At 32.8% G+C, this 17,465-nt stretch overlaps 1 protein-coding gene across 2 annotated transcripts; it reads right to left on the reverse strand.

Annotated features, from left to right (window-relative positions):
* Positions 1 to 2,507: 2,507 nt before the first annotated feature.
* On the reverse strand, positions 2,508 to 13,662 carry LOC100816654 (uncharacterized). 2 transcript variants are annotated; one of them, XM_041008121.1, is made up of 19 exons: positions 13,009 to 13,662; positions 12,023 to 12,100; positions 11,692 to 11,896; positions 11,430 to 11,538; positions 8,027 to 8,131; positions 7,512 to 7,604; positions 7,315 to 7,396; positions 7,179 to 7,238; positions 7,022 to 7,074; positions 6,727 to 6,893; positions 5,879 to 6,089; positions 5,618 to 5,675; positions 5,341 to 5,397; positions 4,989 to 5,234; positions 4,044 to 4,108; positions 3,894 to 3,950; positions 3,713 to 3,806; positions 2,958 to 3,098; positions 2,508 to 2,770 (listed from the first exon to the last, which is right to left on the reverse strand). In XM_041008121.1, exons 1-19 carry the CDS (start codon positions 13,387 to 13,389, stop codon positions 2,666 to 2,668), a joined length of 2,367 nt encoding a protein of 788 aa, XP_040864055.1. In that variant the 5' UTR covers positions 13,390 to 13,662; the 3' UTR covers positions 2,508 to 2,665. The 2 variants fall into 2 exon arrangements, 1 of the variants encoding a protein (XP_040864055.1); XR_005887837.1 differs by lacking the exons at positions 2,508 to 2,770; positions 3,894 to 3,950 and having other exon boundaries at positions 3,043 to 3,098; positions 3,713 to 3,840; positions 13,009 to 13,612.
* Positions 13,663 to 17,465: the final 3,803 nt, after the last annotated feature.

Genomic DNA, 17,465 nt, shown 5'->3' on the forward strand with positions numbered 1-17,465 from the left:
TTGGTAAAATAAAATAAAATTGTGTTTCAAAACACAATTTCCACATTCAAAGTCATGTTTGGCAAATTTGACTCCTATTTATGCAATTTTTTAAAAAGTTTTCCATTTTTGTAAATTAAAAAAAACAGTAATGTTAAAAAAGTATATGAGTTATAAGAAATATTAGTGAATAATAACCACTCAATCACCTATCCCACTAACTCATAAATAGGTAATCTTTTGTCCTACTAACTAACAAATTCTACCATTATAAATAAAGGGGTACATGTAGGTATAGATATTTTCTAACTCCATATAAATCTATGATTCACTCAATAATTTGAGTGTCAAAGTATCTTTACATCTACCACCTCCACTGTCCAGAGGAGCTCGGCATACCAAGTAGGAGATTGTATTGCTGGTGAAAATCAATCTGAAGAGCACTTTAGAATCTAGTAAGAATAGTATACATGCATGTAATTAGAAAATTTGAACTATTAGATGGAGATTGAACAACTCAAATGTTAAACATGAGTTATTTAATCTTATTTAACGATACCGATTAACTAAATGCATTAACGAGGTGAAAATATCCTGAAATTTCAAGTAAGAACAATAGAAAAAGAAAGAAGAAAAATATTTAAGATGGGCTAGAGTTTTTTTTAACCGGAATGCAAAATAAGTTTTTAAGTCCAATTAATTTTTTTTGAAGATTTTAAAATATTTCAATAACATGTAACTGTCACTGTCGTGATTAGCCATATAAAATATAAGAAATTTGACACGAAACATATATTAATTTAGACTATTATTTGAAAAATGTTATCTAAAATGCTTAGTAAATTATTTCGAAACTTAACTAAGAAGTAAGAATTTAATAACTTTTTTTGTATTAACCTTCGATTCATCAAGAAAAAAGAATAAAATTCTAACTAATTCTGAGTTCGGTCGAAAGATAAATAAAATTTTATTAAGAATTAATATGGTCAAGTATCGAACTTGAATATTATTCAAACAATATAACTGTAACTAACTTTAACATTAACCACTTGTACCTCATCAATTATAGAAATATAATAACTAGCGTCATCTTCACGTCCCCTTCAATATTAAAACAAGCATTTCAAGTTCAAGGAGGGGACTAGAAGATTTCAATATAACCTAATTAATAAACTAGCAAGAAGTTCAAGGAGGGGACTAGAAGATTTCAATATAACCTAATTAATCAACTAGCAAGAAGTTCAAGGAGGGGACTAGAAGATTTCAGTATAACATTTTTTTTCTTTTTTCTTTACCTATCAATCCTCTTTAATTCAAATATTTCTCTTCTATTTCATTATATTTATCATCAACCAAACAATTTATTTTTCTAGCATGTTTCTTTTTTTTACCTATTCTCTATCTTTCTTTTCCTTTTCTTCCCAGCAACCAAACATTACCTTATGATGTAATTTTGTCAATTTCTTTTTCTTTATAGTTAAATAATATTAGTTTAGTTTTTGGATTCTGATTGGTTGACTATCTTTTTGTATGACCCAATATGGGAAACCAAATTTCTACTTAATCACCAAAATCATATAGGATTTCCACTTATGCATCTGACGAGTCTAATTGTTAGACCAAGTTCTATGGCAACCTAACTTTAACGTAGTTTCCTCATCTAGCTTTCCTAACAACGATCACTACAAGATGGTTGGAAGTCAGTGTTTACTGTAAAGCTAAACATAATGCTTCGTTGTTTGAGACAATTAAGATTGATCCGGTTAAGAGTAGTGCATCATGAAACCATCTTCATTTTCAAATTTCTGTCTATTTAACAACCACCAAAAAATTCCTAGAGATTAAAATGTATTTTAAAATGGAAATCTGTTCGACAAAAAATGAATTGAGTTGGTTTTTTCCATTTTTTAAAACAGTTTTAATCCCATTTGAAAAACAATAAAAATATGTTTATTGTTTCTGATTTTGCTCTTTACCGTAACACTCACTTTCCCTTCCCTTCCCATTTCACGTTGAATCCACTGCCATAGGCATGGCGAGGAATGAGGATAGGGAGCTTTTTGTTTCTATGATTTCTGAAAGAGAATTTTTTTTTGGTTTCTATGATTTATGAAAGTGGGTTCTTTTTGATTAATTCTAGTTTCATGTTTTGGTGCATTGAGTTTGTTTAGGTAGTGACTTGGTGTGATGAGTCGAAGAGGAATGAGGTGAACGAACTTATGCGGCAGAGGCGACAAGGAGAGGCTGAGACGGTGAGGTTTGGGAGCATAGTCTTTGTCTATGATTAGTATCTCTAGCTTGGGGAGTTTGGGAGAGGGAGAACCCAGAGAAGGAGACACCACAAACCCAATAGTTTCAAAATCAAAGTTGAAATTAAAAACAGAAAACAGAAACTGGATTTACCCCGAACGGGACCTTAAATTTTTGTGCGGGTGTTAAAGCACTAAAAGTTAACAATTACTTGACCATTCACAACAAAGACAAATACAGAGTTTAGAGTTTCCGGGTATAAGAACTAAAACACAAAATTTTGGCAAAATATAAGGACCAAGTAATTTATTAATTCATTGAAGCCGTCAGGTCAACATGTCAACAATGCACACAAGTGGACCCCACATGGACATGTAAGCAACGAGAAAGCTAGGGTTTTCCCCTTTCACGATTGATTTTCTAGTATACAGATTTCTCATGCTTGAGAATTGGTGACCCGACATCGAGGCACCGTTTTATGAAGCATGTTTGTCCCTTTGAATGCCATGATTTGATGGCAGTTCATTCTATAGTTGGTGAGCTGCAACACAATTAAACTCCGATCATTTTTTGAGCTGGGGTGAGTCTTTGTGACAAATAATGCAGCTAGCTAAATTATCAAAACCACAGAAACCTAATTGTATATCAACGTAAAACAGAATGCAAGAATGAAGTGGTGAATCGTTAACCTAGATCCTAACTTGCAAGAAGTTGAGCAAAACATATACCTGGTCAAGTTTCATCTTGCTAAACCCGAATTTTTCTGTCCATATTGATTCTGCTTCTTCAGCAGCTGGTAGCACAAGATTTTTCACATTCAAAAAAGCCAGCAGCCTCTCAATGCATGCGAAAAGTGTTTGGAAGTAGCCCTGTAAGGGTATATCAATATAAATATAAATAGTGCATTATAAAGACGAAGGAAAAAGTGATTATAACATAACAAAACCCAAGTTTTATCTAGTCATATCCTGCTATTCAAACCATCATTACAGAGCAATATATCAATTCCAGACAGAAAACTTCAATCAGATGAAATTATGAAGCAAGCAAGACAGAAACCATTTTAAATACATAAAAGAGCAGTAGTGGGGATCACATAACTAAGAGCCTGTTTGGATACAAGGCTAGAAGCTCTTTTAAGAGCTTCTCTACTGAAAAAAACTCTATATTTCCAGTAGAAAAGATCTCAAAAGCACTTGTGACTTGAATCCAAAGAGGCCTTAAATCTATTATTGTCAATAAACACATTAGAAGGAAACTTGTGAGATATAGCTAACTTTATGAAGCATTAATTGGAGATTTTGCAAATCAAACATTTGCAGAGCTAGTAGCTTATTAGATATGTTTATACAGGTCACTTACACCTTCCCCAACCTGAACTTTAAATCCCTAAGGGAATATTTTGAAACAAAATGAGGTTGGGGGCAGGTGAGACAATGATATCCCAAGAAATGCTAATCAATTTGGTAACGCAGTCTCGCACCTTTCCACGGTTCTTATATCTTGTTGCAACTAAAGGGAGTTCAGCAATATCTCTACCAAAAATTCGAACCATGCCCGCGGATACCACAGATGAACTTCAATGTCAAAGGGAACAAAAAGTGAACAGCACTGAAAGAAAGGTATGAAATAATTGAAGTTAGATACAGAAAACTACTTCTTACTTGACAATCAATAATGCACAATACATTCCTCCAAAATCCTGAGTCTGCAAATTCCTTCTGCATGTGAATGATATGTTAGTTGAGACAGAGGGAAGAAAGAAATTGAAGAGAAAATTGAAAAGCAAACAAATGTTCTAATATAATTTTTACCCATAAACCATGGCAGGAATAAGGTCACGTCCAGCAGCTGGATCAACTATAGGATCAAAGCATTCCTGAAACATGCAAGATATGTCTAAAGGTCAAAGTCCAACAATTGCATTAAATTTTTTTAATAATCTTATGAATAACTCAAAGGGTTTCCCCAATAGATATGCACTGATTTGGGCTTTCTCATGAAGAGTGAGATAGTGAACATGGAGAAATGTTCCATTATCACTCCTCTGTTGTGCCCAAGCACTGCAATAGCACCATTATTGACAACTATGCTTATAATTGGATAAATTTGTTTTAAAACCTACCATTGGAGTGAGTTATTTTTTTGTTTTGTTTTTTGGTATTAGTGAAATGTTTAATCATATATTTCTCATCTATAAAATCTTATATTAATCCAATATTATTTGATACCTTATTGATCAAATTTAACACAATATATCCTTTTTTAAATATGGGAATAAGAAGATTTTGATTATATTTTAATTGTTGCTCAATTTTTACAAAATATTTAACACAAACAATTAAGATAATATATACTTATGATTCAATTGTTTAATTGATCAAAATCACCTTTTAGATGAAGTGATTGAATGGTGTAGGTCTTACACTGACATAAAGCAGGAAGAAAATGACTATAAAATCATAAATCCATGAACATGCATTTTTGCTGAAGGCAAAACTTTTCAATACTTGCCTAAAAATGGATTTATACATAATTGTTTCAACAACTATTAAATCACACGCTGAAGTCATGTGATGAAGAATATTCAATCTAATAAACGAAGAATAACGCCATTAATAAAAATGCAAAGCAGCTCTACCATTCATTGGGAACAAACAAGGATGATGGTAGTAATGATAAACAATAAAACGATAGGATGATGATGAATGATAGTAATGATGATGATGAAGCAACTCATATGGACAGACAGAACTTACATGAAACATGGACACTGCCTCCAAAAGCAATGGCCTAGTTTCAGGAGATGCAATTTTTCCATTAAGAAGTTTCCATCGTACATCAATCTCATTAAGGGGTTCTAAACATCTTTCCACTTGCTTCTTCTTTATAACATCCAAAAGAGCTTCAGGGAGTCTCTCAGCCACCCTAATCAAGAGATTCTCCAAAGTAGAATGTATTATTGTGCAATCATTGCAACAAAACCAATCCCCTTCCGGCAACTCCTGTCATTGTTTCCACACATAATATGTCCAATGGGCTAAAAGTGAAGAGCAAAGTCGGTGCCCAAACTAATGTATCCGCATATAAAGACAACAATATGGTGAGTACCTTCAAATATGCCTTCTTATGATCCCTCAAGCAGCCAACATGATATTCCTTTTCGCACTACAACAAACAAGTAGGGGGGAAAGGGGGTTTATGAAAAACAACATGAAGTTAGTTCAGTATAATCAAATCAATCCCTTGAGTTAGATACTAGCATCATCAAGAACCAAGCATAAATCGATGTTGATCATACACTTCTTCAAACAAGAGAACATGACTTAACATGTTACCAGGGCTATCTATATGTTGCCAAAAAATAAAAATGTACTATAATGCACACCTGATCACAAATTATAATTGTACGAGGACCAAATCCTGATCTGCTGAAGTCAGAACTCCTACATGCACAATTTCTTTTTCAAATATATAAAGGTGAAAAATCACGAATCTATTACATCAATCTATGATTAAACTTGAATACCAAAGTAAAAGCATGATGACCCTTGCTAATTTCAAGAAGTACAATGTTAGATGAGAGCCAAATGAAGTCCATACATTGGCTTCTATGTTCTAATTCAATACAATACAATAGAATTATCACCTGCATAAAACACATCCACCCATCTCAGCTCCTATGTCTTTTACTATGCGAATGCATCTCTTGGCGATCTGCTCAATAGGATCAACACCTTCTACCCTTCCAGCTGCCACAGCATCGGCATTGTATAACACAGGCCTTTCTCTGAGGAATGTGTGTTGACAAATTTGACAGTACCACTCACCCCGAGGAATACTTGATACAGATGCACATTCTGTACATTTCCAAACACAGTGACACAACATATAAATCCACTTACATGACGACTGTGTTGTAATTTATCAAAGATAATATTCTTCATAACTGCTGCTTCCAATTAAGTAAACAGTGAAACAAAAAATTAGGCAGTATGAAATAAATTCTTCATCTAGTTCTTTAATTTAATACCTGTAGAAAGCAATGTCTTAGAATTATAGAGGTTTATAATCAAAATGCCTCAAACCATGGCCAAAGTACAAATTCTACGGGATAAAATGATTCCATCCATCAATAATATTAGACAAATGAGATTATGCTAAGTTGTAAGCATTTTGAAATCAAATCTAGTGGAGCATAACTATTAATAAGGTATTTAGCATAGGAAGTAAAAAAGTATTATAGAAAGCAAAGAATATATAAACAAGCATTTTTCTCTTGCTCCTTCTTCAAGTAACTTAATTTTTTCTTATGTTAGCACCCTAGGGAATATAGTTGTATAGAAAGTCCTGCATCTCAGATATCTTGACTTCAATGTAGGTGATATAGAACTTGGCACAATGCCAGAGAATAGAAATTTGGGGGGGGGGGGGGGGGATGATTCCACACACAATAAAAACTAGATAATTTGTCTTTTTTTGTCATTTAAATCTGACCTTTATGAAATGCCCTTGGACATCCATCACAAAGCAACAGGTTTCCACCATCCCAACAAACAACACATACATAGTCATTCTGCTTTGTAGTGCATTTGTGATCTTTTGAGAGAAATATTGCTAACTCATGGAGTGACACCCCATTTGACGTGTAGATGTATGCATAACTGCCACAAACATTATACTGCCATGAAATTCATAGGTACAAGCAATTCAAAAGCTTCTGAATATTCATCCCATACAACCATAATCCACATCACCCCCCCGCCGGAAACTTGACAAGAAGAAAACTCACGGTTTCCTGCGAGAAGCCCAGCCTGCATGGACCTCAAACTGTGAGGGGCTGACCTGCATAACATTTAACAAATGAAATTTGAAAACATTATCTAATACAACATAGAAATTTCTGAGGTGTGCCAAAAACCATACGAGATGAAAGTAAGAAAAAATACCTCAGTGTTGCAGCATCGACAGACAATTCCACAGCGTGTTTTGATACCCTCAAGCAATTTCTGCCAACCAGAATGAAACAATTAGCAGGGTAACCAACACACAATTATTTGTACGTGCAATTCACACATGAACTACCTGTCCACGTGCATAATAAGCTACTTCAGCTCCATTAGGCAATCCATCCTCTTCAAAAATTAATTTATGTAATCGTTGATACCTAAAGAAGAATATGTTGGGTGAAAAATAATTACTATCATCACTAAAGAAGATTTGTAAAAAGAATTACAGGCAGATATATATACACACAAGACAAGGGGCAGAAAGGAACTAACCTTTTAGAGATCCTCCACTGACTTTTGTTTTGTGGAGATAAACACTTTGAAGTAATTGGTACAGTCTTCAATTTTACCGACAGTTTGGATGACCTAGTAATAACAAGTGATTACAATAAAAGGGAGGCAAGGATACTTGGTTATAAACAATTTAATGTGCAATTATGTTATCCTCTAATAATATCAAGAATGATATTAGAAAAACTGTCTCCATGTTGAACAAGCTTTTCTTGGGAAAGAGAATAGGCTCGGAAACAATCTTGGAAGAATTTGAGCTTCTAACCAGTTTTGATGAACATATAATTTGTTCAAGAGCATGTAAGTTAAAAAATATATAATTTGTTCGATAGCAACAAGAAAGCAGATGATCAAATAATAAGAAATATCTTCTATGAAATCCATCAAGTTCAAAACTATTTAACCATACAGTTTCTTAGTTGGTGCAAAATTGTTATGCAAAAACTTTTCAAATTTGCATCATATACAGTATAAATGAAATAGATATAAATACCAACTTTGTTCTTGTCTTCCACTGTTTCTTAGTTTGAGGAGAGATACAGAGTTCAGATTCAGTAGTACAACATGAACATGAATGGGAGAATAATACTGGCCGAGGGGACCTGAAATAATGTAATGCAATGATGAAAGAAAAGAATGTCAGAGAGCGAAAGGGGCTCAAAATCTTTTCATAGCACCATAAACATGGTTTCAACATTTTGCACATATTTTGCTTTCATTTTAAACTAGAAGAAAGATATATCTAGTCAGATGATCAGATCTTATTTTGTTCATGTAATATATGTTATTGCATTGCCTTAAGATTAAGATATTGTTTGCTTTATATTAAATTTTTATAAGATCTGTGGATCAACCACACAAATTGGTAGTCAACCACTACCAGTGACTTTGAAATGACTGAAGTTTCTGAGCCATCCCAATTTGTGTCCATTTTTTCAGGATGTCAAAATTATAACATATCTTTCAAAAATCAAGAAAATGAATGACTTTTTGTTTTATGATAAGGAACTATTTTATGAGAAGCCTTCTAGTAAAGCAATTATTATTCAGCACGTTGATAAGCAGTAAAATAAGCAATTTCATAAAACCATATCCATTCAAGAAAAGCTAGAATAAAAAACTTCCATCTTTTAATTAGTAAGGAAGTTCATTTTTCCTTTGAGAAAACACTCAACTTAGTCTTCTGAATCTGAAAGTATGTATTACCACATTAATCCTTAAAAAAAATTGGTTGCCAAACTAGTCCCTCAAATTTCTTTTCAATCAACAATTTAGTCACCAAAAGATTTTGTCACCAAATTAGTCCCTCCAAGATTTAATTTGTAACCAAATTAGTCTCAGATTTTCTTTTCATCACCCCTTTAACTCTCCATAAAGACGAATTCAGTGATAGTTTATAATTTTGAGCAACCAACTCAATGTCAAATTAAATCTTTGGAGGATTAGTGATGATTTATTTAAATCTTAGGGGAACAATTTAGTATTTAGTAATCTTAACTTTAGAGCACTGTGGTGACACATCTCACATTGGAGGACCAAATTAAGAGCATTGTCTTTTCTTTATTATTCTGTTGTAAATGTTACCTGCTGCATTTTCTTTTATAATTCCTACAATGGCTATATCAGATAGACAGCAGCTGTATTTGTAAGCAAAATGTAAAATGAACATTCATAACTACAACAATAGTCATATCCTAGTAGGTGAGATTAGCTACATGGACCAAACAATGTCATTGAGCTTAATTGAACAATAAATTCTCAGAAATATTATTCACCGTGAGATCCCATTTATTAATAATTTCCTCAAATGTTCTTCCCGGTTTCCCTTTACTTCTTTTCATAAGACTAAAAACCATGTAATCTACTCTCCTCATCAATGCTTCCAGAGACCTATTTCTCGTGTCTAAATCACCTAACCAATTTTTTTTGTCATCTTTTCCTCGACAGATGACATACCAATATCTCCCCAATATATACACAATCATTTCATATCTTGTTATTTCTAATCTTGTGTGGCCATACATTCATCTAAATGAATTCATATTTGGTACTCCCACTTTTTCTCTCATCCCTTTAAATTCCAACATTCACTAAGATAACGAAAGGATAAAACTTCCCTTTGAGGTTGATAGGTAATTTGCAGTCATACCTAACCCTTGACTCTTTCTCAATTTTAACAACCCAGCTTGTATCTTGCTTGTAACATGTTCATTAATTTCTCCATCATCTTATTGATCCCAAATACTTAAATTGAGAAACCTATGTTAACATCATCTCCAATTTTTACCTCCATGTCCTTTCCCTTGTTTCTTGTTAAAATAGTAATCCAATATACTTTGTCTTATCCCTATTCAAGTGAAAACCCTTTGATTCCAATGTTTGTCTCTAAAGCTCAAGTTTGGAGTCAATATCTTCTCTTGATTCCTTAATCAAAATCAAAACTATATCATTTGCAAATGACATGCAATTAAGGATAATGTTTTGTATGTTTCTAATAAGCATATTCAAGACTAGATTAAACATGTAAAGACTCAAGGTTAAGCCTTGATGTAAACCTATCCTTATAGGAAAGTCCTTGGTCTCATCTCTAGAAATTCTCAAACTAGCCTAGATATAAGACACTAAGACAGACGGACATATGTATGTCTCTCTTTTTTATTTCAGTACCATCAGCCCCCATAAAAGATAGGAGATCTTTCGGGCATAAATTTATAATAATTCTTTAAAATCCAAGTTTCTCTTGATTTATGCTCAATCACTTTTTCCTATGATTTCATAGTGTGACTCATAGGTTTTATCCCTCTGTAATTTATACAATTTTGAATCTTCTTTGCTCTTATATACAGGAACCAAAATGCTTCTCCTTTACTCATCAGTCATTTTCTTAGGTCTCAAAATCTCTTTAAATTAATTAGTAAGCCAAATAATACCCTATCATTCTACACATTTCCAAACTTCATAAGAATATCTCCAAGACCAACAACTTTACCATTATCCACACTCTTAAGGGCTTCTTTAATGTCTCTGACTCAGATTCTACAGTAGTAAATAAAATTTTATTTGTCCACTTGGATTTTTAATCCCTCCATATTATAGTTTGATTCTTACACTTATGAAAAAACTTATAAAAATAATTCTCCCATCTGTCTTTGATATCTTGATCTATAACCAAAACTTTTCCTTCATCTTTAAACATTTTGGTTCAAATCTCTTGATTTCCTTTCCCTATTTTTGGTAAGCTTATATATATTGCATTTTTCATTCTATGTTTCAAGATCTCGGTAAAAACTCCTCAAAAGCTTTGGATCATGTTTCACTCACAACTTTACTTGTTTCATTTCTAAACTTCCAATACCTTTCCCAATTTTTTAACTTTATTGCATGTGTAAGCTTTAAAACATTCCCTCTTGTTTCTTACCATTTCTTGAATACTTTCCTTCCACCACCAAGATTCCTTATCTCAGTCCAAAACTTCTTGATTCACTGAAGACTACTTTACCAACCATTCTATCCTTCTTAGAAACCTCATCTCAAATGAGGTTAACGCTACCTTGTGATGCTCAATTACCTTCCTCCAATAATTTCTTCTTTAAAGACAAGTGTTTTTCACCCTTGAGCTGCCATCACTTGATTCTTGAATTTGTAACTTGCCGAATATTTTGTGTACTACTCTTAAAACAAATATCAAGGATCAAGATTCAAGAATCAAGATCCTATGTGGCATTTCAACTTTCAATAAACACTAACTTCTATCCTTCAAAAGCCATTGTTCTAGTGAGTCACAGATTATTACTAACTTTACAACACAAGTAAACAAATAATCATAGGGCATGGTTTTTCAAAATCTCAGCAAAGGCAGCAAGTTAACTATCAAACTAAGCAGGCAAAAGAAATGAATACCTTATTCTTTTACCCACGGCATGAATAGAACTTTTTTCAGATTTCCTTGATTCCACGCAAGATAGACATAAAAGCCCCACTCTTTCCACATTGGAAGAAGGGAAACACCCTATACAATTAATAATAGTACCAATAAGTATCCAACAAAATAAAATAAACACTAGATAATCTTAAGTTTCCTGTTTAGTTTAATGATTTTAACACAAAAACTATGATCAGAGTGATAACTGAACAACAAGCATAACAAAAGCAAAGCTCTCACCTCTGCAACTTTTGCAAGTAAAATATTTCTCCTCGGGCGGAGAATTAATAAAATTTTGAATGGTCGCCTCCAATGTATGTAGCGGAGCTGCCCTGCATGCTCTCATTAGGTCAAGCAGGCTCTTCCCATTTTCAAGGCAAATATATTGTGCTGCCCTCTTATATATGTTGCACGCATGAATTTCGAATTGGGAAGGTGGAATAACCTACAAGGGCATAAGGAAGAACGAAGAACAAATGAAAGGGTAGTCTCGAACCAAAGGAACCACTGGGTAGTGTAGTGGGTACCCATGACAGCATGACCCAAAGATAAAACGACAATGATAACTCACCCTGCGTCCATTGCACAGACGGCATGAGCACAAGATCCCCCCATCTTTAATTTCACCTCGCAATTCCGTAGTTGAATCCTGCAATCCCAACGCACCATACCAACATTTAATTCAACTCAGTGGCACTATATTTCATCATGAAAGCCACACTTCAAAATAGACCACTCGTGACCCACCCGGCCAAAAAACTAAAAGATTTATAAGAGGACCTAATGTGTCAATCTAAAACTTTTTATATTAAAAACAAGTTGACATTGTAGTATTAATTAATCAAGCCGTAATTGCTAAGCTATGATTGGATTAGAACCCTTTTAGAAAAGGATAAAATTTGAAGATTCGTATTATTGTTACAAGAGGTTAATTTCCAAACCTTGTCCGTATAAAAAAATTTACATTATCATGGATTATTTATTCTTCTTATAAGAAATTATTACAGCAACACAATTTCTAATTAATCTGTTCTCCCTGTCATTCCATCACATCATTCATCTTATTTCATTGCTCTTTCGTATTTGTCTCTAACTTACAAAAAATAACAATTTACATCTATAATTTCTCAAACTTAAATTGCATTGATAATATTAACCTTTATCAACGCACTCCCCAACGGGTCAGGATATTTTTCAGTCAACAAGTAGAGTCACTACTCACTAACCAACCAAGTATTTTGCTGATTAAAAAAAACTAACCAACCAAATGCAAGCATTTTCTAAAGTGTCCTTGGCGTGCCGAACCAGATCAGATATTGGGAGATTTTGTTTCAGAAAATGTACTTGGCTAAGTTTAGAATGTGTCAAACTGTGTGTAAAATTTTCTTAGATAAATAACAATTACGCATCACGAGTTGATTAGTCTTCTGATCTAATGAGTTGAGAATCATCGTGAAAAAATCATATCTAAAATTAAGATCGGTCAAGGTTAGGACACGTAGCACGCCACAATCTACGGCATCATGAAGAGAATAAAAATGGAATGGCGAAAGGAACCTTTTTGCAACCGACGTAAACGACCGGAACCCCATCGAGCAAGCCCGTTTGGAATAGCTCCTTGACGGTGACGGGCTTCTTGTGGACGACAATGATCTTCTTCGTCGTCTTCAACGACGTCGCCGTTTTCAATTCCACCTCCGTTAATTCAGACTCGAGCTTGGGGCGGCGCTTGAAAACGACGTCGTCGTCGCCGCCGCCGCCGCCGCCGTGGCGAGCTTCGACTTTGATATCAGCTGTTCTGAGCCACTTGGCGGCGTCATTACTGGAATGGAGGGTGAGGGTCCGCTTGCGGCGAGTGTAAACGACGTAGCCGTTCACTCGCGTGTTGGTGGTGTCGTTTTCGGAATCGGGGGAAACGGTGGTGGCGGAGGATTCCATGGGGGGGTGCGAATTGAAATAGGAGGGGTGAGAGAAGGGAGATTAGGAGGAAGAAGACATGGGAATCGGAGAGAGAGGTAGGGTTTTGGAGTGACGATGTTGACTGAGAAGGAGAAGGGGAAAGGGGAATGGGGTTGAGGTTGAGGTTGGAGACGAGTGGGGTCCACGAGTTTGACTCACTGACTCGACTCACTACTCTCCTAAGTAAGTGAGTGAGTAACTGACCAGATCAAAAATAGGTGCGGATCATGTGTTTTGGTGATAGCCTCGGCCAGGTCTTCTTCAGTTTTTTCATTTTATTATTATTTTTTTTTTATCTATTCTTATCCAATCTAAGTCTAACAAAATTAGTATGGACCATAAAATATTTTTTTTAAGAATTTAACATAATTATATATGAGAGGATATGAGTTGATTTAGGTGTATGATGATTTTTTTACTTTGTTATATAAAAAATAAAATGTTTACTTATTGGTTTTAAATATGTTTCTGTTTTTTTTTAAATAAGTTACTCGTTTTATAATTTTATTTTCTTTTTAATTTTTTGTCAACTTTTATGGTATGTTTTGTTTGTTTGGTCCATGTTCAGCACCGTTAAGAAGTTACAGATTGATGTATTAAGGGCTTCATCAAAACTTATTAAGGGCAACAAACATAACCACAAACTAAAAAGCTTCACACAACCCTTCACAACAAGTGCATTAAGGGCTTCATCAAAACTCTTATTTCTTCCAACATGCCTTCAAACCATCATATCTCACATAGAAGGGGAACCAACCTAGATGTCTGAAGTATGGTTTTTATATTTGCTCGTTGTCCCTTAATCATGCTCTCTTTTTTTGTCCGTTTGCTGCTGGGGTTTGGAACAGGATATATTCTTGGCTTGGTGTTCTGGTGGCGCAGCATGCATGCTGATCCAATCAACCATTTTCTTAGCCATAACTATGTTGGTCCATAGCATGTAGGGAACATACATACTTTTGTTAGCTGATGGGTTGTTATACTTTGTTTACTTGGATAGGTCTTGTTGGGAAATTCAAGAGATAAATATTTATATAATAGGCCATAAATAATCATATAAATAAATTTTAATTTAAAATCTTAAGAGTCAAATTTTAAATTTTTTCTTCACTTACTTAATTTTCTCACTCCAATATATCTTAGATGGGGTGGCTAGCCTTTTCTTGTTTGCGAGTGCATGTGGTTACTTTTTGCATTCCTTGAGCATATTACTACCTTGTAATGTGCAGTAACCATATAACATGTGTTGGGTTGACCAGGTGCTGGGTGCTCTATTGTAAATTCTTGGTACTTATGGTACCCTTCTATTCTTATATATAATAAATTCTTTTATCGATTAAAAAAAAATCGTGTTCATTGTCCAAGGCCAACTCCATCACGTTGCATCCACTACCTTTGACTGATCATGACACTCTCACATAAATATAAGAATGTTTTTAAAATAATATAAATGTAAAATGTAACAAATATCATAATAATTTGAAACTTTATTACTTCTATCCATAAGAGAGTGACAACATTGTCCGTTAAGGATAGATGAGTCTTGAGGATCTCGAAATGACTTAATAGGTTATACGGGACCCACATAAATAGAAACTTGTGGAGGGGCCTTCTCATCCTATATTAACTCCAACACTACAATAGGAAGATCTTGCGGCACAACACGTCTTTGAGTTGAAGTAGAGGCAATTGGCGATCAACACCAATGTAGTACATGCCATGCTTGGGAATTTTCACACTTTTCATATATATATGAACATATATATACCATTTACACAACATGTATTTTACGAAAAGTAGTTTTCAGAACATTTAATTAACAATACTTCAGGAATTAGTTTTATAGTAAATTTGTGAAACTAGAAGAAAAAAATTATGACACTCACTAACGGGGATAGAGAGGAGAGTGAGAGTTTGAAGGGCAAAACAACAACAAAGGCGAACACAAGGTGCTAAAAGTTAAAAAGGGGGAGGGGGGGAACATATAGAAGAGGGATGGAGAACTAGGAGGGGTGCAAAGTGAAAAAGAAAAGTGATGCTAAGAGGGGAACTCCAAGGGGAGGAAAAAACTTTTTTTTTATTTCTTTTTTAAATAGGGTGAAGGGTATTTTTAAAATAAAATTTTATGAAAAAAATATTAAGGTGTGATGAGAAAGAAAAAGGCGCAAAAAGAAGCACCCCAACATAGATAATTAATAGGAGTAAAAGAATTAAACATGTCAAGCGTAACTAGATAATTTTTATGTTTATCATTTAAATGAAACTATAGAAGTTTGGTATGGATCATACAATGCTTTATCTGTTACCCTCACCCACCTGCACACACAACAAAGGCTTAAAGTGAGTTGACTATATATATTATACAAATCATTCGGTAAAGTTTCAAAAATATCATTTACCTAGCTATCATGATATCTCCCATGGCAACTTTCATCCAAAGTCCCTTTTTATCTCCCTCTTCTCCTTTTTATAAGTATAAATAATGTGCTTCCTGCGACTTTCTTCTTTCTTAGTACCTATCCAATCCACTTTAACTAATTATTTGCCATCTTTTTTTTTAAATGTAGATCAATCTTTTCTTGTATATAATCATTTTGTTTAACCAATAAGAAAAGTTTTTTAGGTCCATATGTTTAAGCTTTTTTTGTACAATTAAAATCTTATTTTAGGAAGTAGGGCATCTTACAATGTTAATTTTTATTATAAAATTTAAAATTAAATTTTATTCTTTTTAATATTAATTTTATATTGATTTTTTTTATCTATTTGGGGATATAATTTGAAAGTATAAAATAAGGAAGACAAATGAAGAAGCAAAAACGTGAGTTATTGTTACTATTATTCATTGAAAGTCTCATAAAAAAATCAAAATTTTAATAAATATTCTTAAATTTATTCTTTTTTAATATTAATTATTCATTAAATATTTTTTTACATCTCTTTAACATTGCATGAACTGAGAAAAGAGAAAGACAAATGAAGAAGTATTAAAAAAAAGCAAGTTATTGCTTTCTCTTGTCCTCTAGAGTCTTCTAAATTTTATTTTTTTTTATATTGAATATATGTTGATTTTTTTTTCTTTTTTAATGTTACATCTTTTAAACATGAAACAAGAAAAATAAATTAAGAAGTGGTGAAAATAGGAGTTATGGTTTCTCTTAATATTTAAAATCATTTAAAAAGTGGAGATATTAATAAATATACTTAAATTTATTCTTTTTAATATTAGTTATACATTAATATTTTTTTCACATCTATTTAATGTTAGTCTACCATCATGAAAAGAGGAAGACAAATGAAAAGTGAAGATTTTAAAGAATATTTGTAGATTTTATTTTTTTATATTAAATATGCATTTTTTAATTTTTTTTAACATGACGATTTTTAAGCATGAAATAAGGAAGACAAATTAAGAAGTGACAAAAAGGTGAGTTATCATTTCTCTAATTATCCGGATTTTTTTTAAAAGTGAAGATTTTAATAGGTATACTTAAATTTATTTATTCTTAATATTAGTTTTACATGCATTAAATATCTTTCACATCATTTTGACGTTTTTGTTTGAAATCATGAAAAGAAGAAAACAAATGAAGAAGTAACAAAATGAAACTAAGTTATTGTTTTCTCTTGTTATCTAGAGTCTTCTAAAAAGTCAAGATGTTAAAAAATATATGTAATTTTTTTTAATATTAAATATATTGATTTTTTTTTATCTTTTTTAATGTTACATCTTTTAAACATAAAATAAAGAAGACAAGTTAAAAAGTGATGAAAACATGAGTTATGGTTTCTCTTATTAGCTATAATTGTTTAAAAAGTAGATATCTTAATAAATATACTTAAATTTATTCTTTTTAATACCAACTATACATTGAATATTTGTTCCCATATGTGAAAAGAGGAAGACAAATGAAAAGTCAAGATTTTAAAGAATATTAGTAGGTTTTTTTATATTAAATATATATTGTTTTTTTAAATCTTTTTTAACATTAAATTTTTTAAGCATGAAATAAGAAAGACAAAAATGTGAGTCGTCATTTATTTGATTATCCATT

Source organism: Glycine max, chromosome 13, assembly GCF_000004515.6.
Source record: "Glycine max cultivar Williams 82 chromosome 13, Glycine_max_v4.0, whole genome shotgun sequence".
In the NCBI taxonomy this organism is placed as follows: Eukaryota; Viridiplantae; Streptophyta; class Magnoliopsida; order Fabales; family Fabaceae; genus Glycine; species Glycine max.